At 34.5% G+C, this 6,934-nt stretch overlaps 1 protein-coding gene across 1 annotated transcript; it reads left to right on the top strand.

Moving 5' to 3' along the window:
• Nucleotides 1-1,176: 1,176 nt before the first annotated feature.
• Nucleotides 1,177-6,655, top strand: LOC121312862 (iroquois-class homeodomain protein irx-1-like). The gene is made up of 4 exons (XM_041244714.1): nt 1,177-2,248; nt 4,128-5,124; nt 5,333-5,405; nt 6,253-6,655. Exons 1-4 carry the CDS (start codon nt 2,003-2,005, stop codon nt 6,308-6,310), a joined length of 1,374 nt encoding a protein of 457 aa, XP_041100648.1. The 5' UTR covers nt 1,177-2,002; the 3' UTR covers nt 6,311-6,655.
• Nucleotides 6,656-6,934: the final 279 nt, after the last annotated feature.

Below are 6,934 nucleotides of genomic sequence, written 5' to 3'. Positions count from 1 at the left end.
ATTATTATTATTATCTATATCACAGTGCATGATGCACCATGCATGATAATAATACATGTTAAATAAATACGTACAGTTAATAAAATACAATAATGCTAAAACCCTAAGCGGATTTATGTGGTGTTAATTTGCTTATCCCACCTGCATTTATCCTCAGACATTGTAACATGACACTTGGGTTTACAAAACATTGCCTAATTTTCTGTGCAAGTGTACTTAGGCAGACTAGCAGTTTTGTTTGAGTACAGTTCGGTTGCTGTTGGATTATTAACTGAGAACTGGATGGGATTGTTTTCTTCTACAGAAAGCAGGAACACGTTTAACAAAGGTCACGAGGGATCGGTATCCTGACGTGATTAGAATTAGTTTTGAGAGCAGGGAATAATAATAATAATAATAATAATAATAATAATAATAATAATAATAATAATAATAATATAATCCCCAGGACACCACGTAAGAAAAATTGAGTATCTTAAAATTAATTTACGTTAAATATTTTATTTTCATTTTAATAAAAGTACTGTTGCAACATTTGTCGAAATGAAAGCAAGTCAAGGGATACCATGCGTACACAGGATGGGTATGACTAGAACAGAAAGAAGCGATGCTGCTCAGAGCTAACTTGCATTGTCGTTGTGGAAGTGCTGCAATAACCAGAGATCACAAATCAAAACGTTGAACTGTTAGACCACAGGATGTTAATCGTGCGCGTGCTGGAATACTCGTGCTATTTGGGTTTTCATTTGGTTTCTAACTGAATTAATCTCTCATATTCATTAAGTACGCCACTATTTCCGAGTTTGTTTTTAACATTTTGCCATGTCTCTTGAACAACAGATAATACGATAAGCAACGACTGCGGGTAGTAACTGTTTTAAGCATGTACCTTTGTTTTCCATTCTTTCTCATTTTCATTGTGTGAAAGTAATTAATATAGCCTAACAATGCAGCTACATGTTTACAATAGCCCACATTTCAAATACATAATTAGGTTTGTCAATGGATATTACTAATTCTCTGGACGATTTGACATCAAAATCAGTTGAAAAACATGTATTTTGTCCTTCTAATCCATACTATGATAATAATCAGCAAAATTATAAATCTGTTTTTGATAGTTTTAGAAACCATTGACACAATTTTTTTTTTTTTACCACAATTTAAAATCCTGAAATTATTAAAATTGACAGGAAATTTCGTATATGTGGTATTATATTAGATCATTTTGGATTACAGTATGCCATTGAATTGTGGGTTACAGTTTGTCATGTATTCATCATTTCGTGGTTTAAGACCGGATATATGCAATAATATATATATTTTTTTATATAATTGTATTGGCTACACCTAAAATATATCATGTCGAAAACAAAGATATATTCTGATTCATCACTCAGTACGCATTTAATACACACTTTTACACACACACACACAGTCATACAACTACTTAACAGATTTATTTTTAACTCGTTCTTGAAAATCAGGAATAATTAAAAGGAGGCACAGCATGGCTATCAGGTTTATAGCCCCAATGTTGGACAGCTGTAAAATCATGTCGACAGGTTGTCATAATAGAGCAGTGAGGGTAACAGTGAATAGAATCTAATGCGAAACATTTAACATACAATACAGCAAACACACAAAAAGTGGTCTCAGCCAATGCTCAAGCCACATGTTCCAAACTAGGCGGGGCTACAGCTCAAGTGGCGTGCCAATCAAAGCATCAACTTCAAATTGTATCTGAGAGTTCAGCCCAGGACCTAGGGGCAGACACATCAGTTGGAGCTCAATTGTTGATCAGATCACATCCAAGGGACTTGCTGCAAAAAAAAAAAAAAAAAAAAAGGGAAGCTGAGATTTCAGAAGAGTAAAAGCTATATTGTTTCGCATTCCTGTGCTTGTGCACTTGCAGTGTGACTGCCTGATAATTTTCTGCTGTGTGTTGTGTGTGTGTGTGTGTGTGTGTTTCTTTGACTTTGTATCATATCTGGCCCAGGAGATGTCTTTTCCCCAGCTGGGCTACCCTCAGTATTTAAGTGCCACCCAGGCGGTGTATGGAGGCGAACGGCCGGGAGTTCTGACTGCCTCTGCAAGGGGAGGAAGCACTGAAATCGGGGCCAATCCAGCTGCCACAGCCGCTGCTGTCACCTCGATGCTGGGCATGTACGCGAACCCTTACGCAGCGCACAATTACAGTGCTTTTCTTCCTTACACCAGTGCCGATCTAGCTCTCTTCTCTCAAATGGTAAGTTCTTCAGTTTATTTTAAAGACATGTTTGTATTTACTTATTACTTATTAATCTTGAACTGAAATGAAAATAGAACCTTACTCATGCAATCACCATGCTACGAAATTATGAAAAAAAGGCGTAAATTTAGCCCCGAACTATATTTAATAAACTTGGAAAGGGGAAACTTAATATAACTTTACATGAAAGTTTACTTAGGAAGTTTGTATCTAAAATGTACGCGCTAATGACTTTTACTGCTATATTGAAAACGCCGTCGAAAGTATTAATTTTTCTATAAAGTTGGCGGCTTTGTGTTGTTGCAAATGGTTTACGTAAATACATAAAATACATGACGTGTTCTAATAAATTAAGGTAAACTGTACAAACTGTACAAGGGGTATTTAAAAAAAATAACAGACATGCAGCTTAAAATTGCAATAGGGCAGCGCTTTTTTTAAAGTAAATAAAAATAAACCAAACATAATAGTTTTGGTTTTAGACAACATGTGTATTAAAATAAAACACTATATTTGTAATTGTAATTGGTTATTTTGAAATCTTGTATTTAAATTTGAAACCCAACAATTTGCGGTATTAAAATATAGGTCGGTAATTTTTTAAGGGGAGGGGTTGGGGGGGGGGGGGGGGGGTTGTTTTTTTTTTTTTTAAAACAAACAACAAACAAAAAACAAATTTAAAATTTTACATTTTGGAAATTTGTAAAAAACCTTAAAAGAATTTAAACAATACTTTTTCATTATCTGCCTTTTTGGAATATATATATATATTTAGCTAAATCGATTTCATCATCTTTTTTTGTAAAAAGCATGTTCACTTCACGCAAAAGCTTTTGCATATAGTAAATAACAACTATTTTTTTTTTTTTTTTAATCTCTGAAAGTTTGCCAACGTTTATTATTTTTTAGCTATGAAGCGGTACTTTACCCGTTTTTTTTTTTTTTTTTTTTAAACATATATATAGTTACACCGATGATAATATACCAGCAGTGAAGTTAGTCTTCAATATATCAATTTATATCAGTCTATTTAAAAAAAAAAAAATACTAATGATCTTATGAACGCATAGCAGTAACATTTGGAGTATTTTGTTCAAACTGTGTTAATGTAAAGACGGTTTAATTTAACATGTTCTGTTCCTATCTGTAAATAATTTGATATGACGATGAGGCCTATTTAGTTTGTTAGAAAGATACAATGTTATTTACTAAAGCACCGGTGATTAAATACAGGTGATTAAATGAATACTGATTGCATATAAATTGCACCATAGAGACTTTACACCTTTGTGTTTGTCATGATTTATCGAAGTTACTGTGAAGATTATAAATTAAAAGTGTCAGCCGTAAAATAATAATAAAAATTAATAAGTAAATACATAAAAAAAAAAAAAAAAAAAACTTTTGAGCACTAACTCAAAACCAGCTTATACATTTTACAGGATTAGCACCAGTTATTATTATTATTATTTATTATTATTATTATTATTAATAATAATAATAATAATAATAATAATAATAATAATAATAAACATTTTACAATAATATAATAAATGTTTATTATTGCAACTTTCCTTTTTGGGTTGCAAGCTTATTATATGTTATATTTTGTATATTATTTCGTATTTATACTGATTGCTGTACAAAATTGTCTGGCACTAATATGCATAAGAAGCAGGACATTTTGTATAACAGTACATAATGTCAAAGGCTGGGAAAACAAAACATGCAGGCCTTCATAAACTAAGAGATTATTTAATGCCAATTCAACACATGTTAAGAAATACATATTCTTAAGCAGTGGCAAATCTGTATTTATGGTAGGATATAAATAATTATTTATTCATTGTTTATTTCCTTTCCATTCTATTCGTAGGGCTCCCAATATGAATTGAAGGATAACGCCGGTGTTCATCCTGCCACATTTGCTGCTCACACTTCCCCAGCCTTTTATCCTTATGGACAGTTTCAATATGGGGACCCTGCCAGACCCAAGAATGCCACGAGGGAGAGCACGAGCACCCTCAAGGCCTGGCTCAATGAACACAGGAAAAACCCGTACCCCACCAAAGGAGAAAAGATCATGCTGGCCATCATCACCAAGATGACCCTGACCCAGGTCTCCACCTGGTTCGCCAATGCCAGGAGAAGGCTGAAGAAGGAGAACAAGGTGACCTGGGGTGCCAGGGACAAAGATGACGAGGATGGCAATATCTTTGGCAGTGATAATGAGGGTGATGTTGAAAAGAATGAAGATGATGAGGAAATCGACTTGGAGAGCATAGACATCGACAAGAACGACGGGGAGCAAAGCAACGAAGAGGATGAGGAGAAACTGGAAAGCAGGGATCATGTGCAGCTGGTGGAGAGTATGGAGAAAAGACAAGATTTAACTGTGCAGGCACCACATGGATATGATAAGCCCAAAGATATTATATCAGTGGTCAAAGAGCCATCTGAAAGCAGTAATACAAGGATGTTATCTCCAAGCGGACAGGGCAATTTCCAGATACCATCAAACAACAAACCTAAGATCTGGTCCTTAGCAGAGACCGCCACTAGCCCCGATAGTTCTCAAAAGCCTTTGTCACCTTCTACACCTCCCAACCATTCCTCACCCCAGATACAACACCCAGCTTTTCTCTCCAACCATGGACTATACACTTGCCAGATTGGGAAGTTCCACAATTGGACAAATGGTGCTTTCCTTAGCCAAAATTCCCTGTTAAACGTGAGGTCTTTTCTGGGAGTAAATCACCATCACCATAATCACCATCTTCATTCCCAGCAGCAACACACTTCAGTACTCACATCAACTATGGCAGCACTGAGCAGCGACAAGTCTTCAGAGAGCTCAAGTCCAAAACACATAGGTATGTTTTGCTATGATACTGATTAATATATAAAATGATTAAACTTTCAGTCCCTTTCCTAAACTAGAGAAAACATTCAATATTTCTGTGGGATTATGCAGGAAGGAATGGGAGATGTACAAACTGCAGATATTTGTTTTAACATTGTGTGTTCTGAGGAATGTTGGCTGTTGAATGCATTTGTAACATATATTTTATTTAATTCCAGAACAGGAAAGTGTTCCACAGACCGAATCCCCAACACAGCCATTAAAATCGTCATTTCAGCCCACCCATGACAGGTAAACTAACTTTTTAACACATGTGTCTTGCTTAGGGCATTCTTATGTCTGGATTTACATTTAAGTGGTCGGTTTATTTAAACAGAACTAATGGCCTAATAATTTTTACATGTTTTAGGAATCCCCTTACATAAACTTACACTTCAATATTTATTTATATCAGTACTGCAGCTGTATGTGTATAGTTGAGATTTACTCTCTAAAACGTATACATTGTGTTTGGATACCTCGCTGGTACCACAGCGACTTCTGCTAGAAAATGTGGGCCTGAGCAACCCCCTGGCTCCCCCAGGACAATGATTGTCAAGGTCTGTTCTTGATTAGGAGCTAGTAGAGCATTTTGGTGACAGACCTGCAATAATCCCCCATTTATTTCTTCCCTCTGGAGGGTAACTACTTACCCAATCACCAAGTAAACCAAGACTCCATGGTCTGCGATCGCCGAATTCGGGTCGCAGTCAAGCAAATAGCCCTAGGGACTGGTCTACATAATGTGGAGATGTATTTCCTCATACGTTTATTATAATTTACAGCCTAATGTTTCAGACATTGGTGTTTTATTCATTTGTCCTGCTTGCTATCTAAGAATATGGTTTCCGTAGGCTTATTATGTTGAGTGAGGACATTTGTACAATATTTAGGCATATAGTTGTTATACATAAATGCATACACAAATTGCACTTAATTGTGTATAAGACAACATGTTGTTTAGCCTACAATATACTACAACAACTATTTTCTTTTTTCTTTTAAAAGTTGTATTTAATATGCATATTGGCATATGATTGAAACACTGGCCTTACATACTGTGATTCTAACCCTTTTTACCATTTTGTTATCGTTTTAGTCCGAGGAATCAACAAGAGGCAGCACAACGTGTTTTAACAGCTCTTTCTTCGGCCTGATTAAGATTGGTTTGTTGGAAAAAAACAGAGACTAAAAAAAAAAAACACTGATAGGACTGAAAAGAAAATAAACCACCCCACTATCACTGTAAAGCATCAACAAGATGCAGAACCATTGAGTCAACCTGACAAATCGTGTGGATGGATTTTCATTTTCACTGTACCATAATCGCTTGTTAACTATTTTTTCTTTTTTCAACATTTGGTAAATGTCTTTTCTGTGTTGATGTGTTTGTGTATATAGGGTGATCTGAAATTGTAAATAGCTTGTCGACAAAACTTGTCCAAATCATATATTTTTGTCTAATAAACTAAATGAAATTATAGAGACACACTGGCATTTTATAATTTTTGGTGTTCAAAGTTTATGGTTAAAGATGTGTCTTTGCTTCTTTATTTGCTTCTTATTTGTTTAAAAAATTAATTATTTGTCAGTTTTCCTAAACAAAATATAAACAGTAACAAAATAATAATAAAAATAAAATATTATATTCAAATACAATTAAGTGTTCATATTTAACATTTTATCTTTTTTTTTTTTAATTGGGTAAGTAGTGTTTTAATGGTTTGACCATTTTAGAAAATACTATTTTGAATTTTGATGGAATTTCTATTAACTATTAT

The sequence above is a fragment of the Polyodon spathula genome, chromosome 3, assembly GCF_017654505.1.
Source record: "Polyodon spathula isolate WHYD16114869_AA chromosome 3, ASM1765450v1, whole genome shotgun sequence".
In the NCBI taxonomy this organism is placed as follows: Eukaryota; Metazoa; Chordata; class Actinopteri; order Acipenseriformes; family Polyodontidae; genus Polyodon; species Polyodon spathula.
Note: the sequence above shows the minus strand (reverse complement) of the source record. Positions and strands in the feature narration are given on the sequence as shown.

Bases quoted from the DNA above. Each gene is read 5' to 3' on its own strand.
- LOC121312862 (XM_041244714.1), top strand. From the start codon at position 2,003: ATGTCTTTTCCCCAGCTGGGCTACCCTCAGTATTTAAGTGCCACCCAG. The intron at 2,249-4,127 runs GTAAGTTCTTCA...TTCTATTCGTAG, and splicing joins TAGCTCTCTTCTCTCAAATG to GGCTCCCAATATGAATTGAA. The intron at 5,406-6,252 runs GTAAACTAACTT...TTATCGTTTTAG, and splicing joins TTTCAGCCCACCCATGACAG to TCCGAGGAATCAACAAGAGG.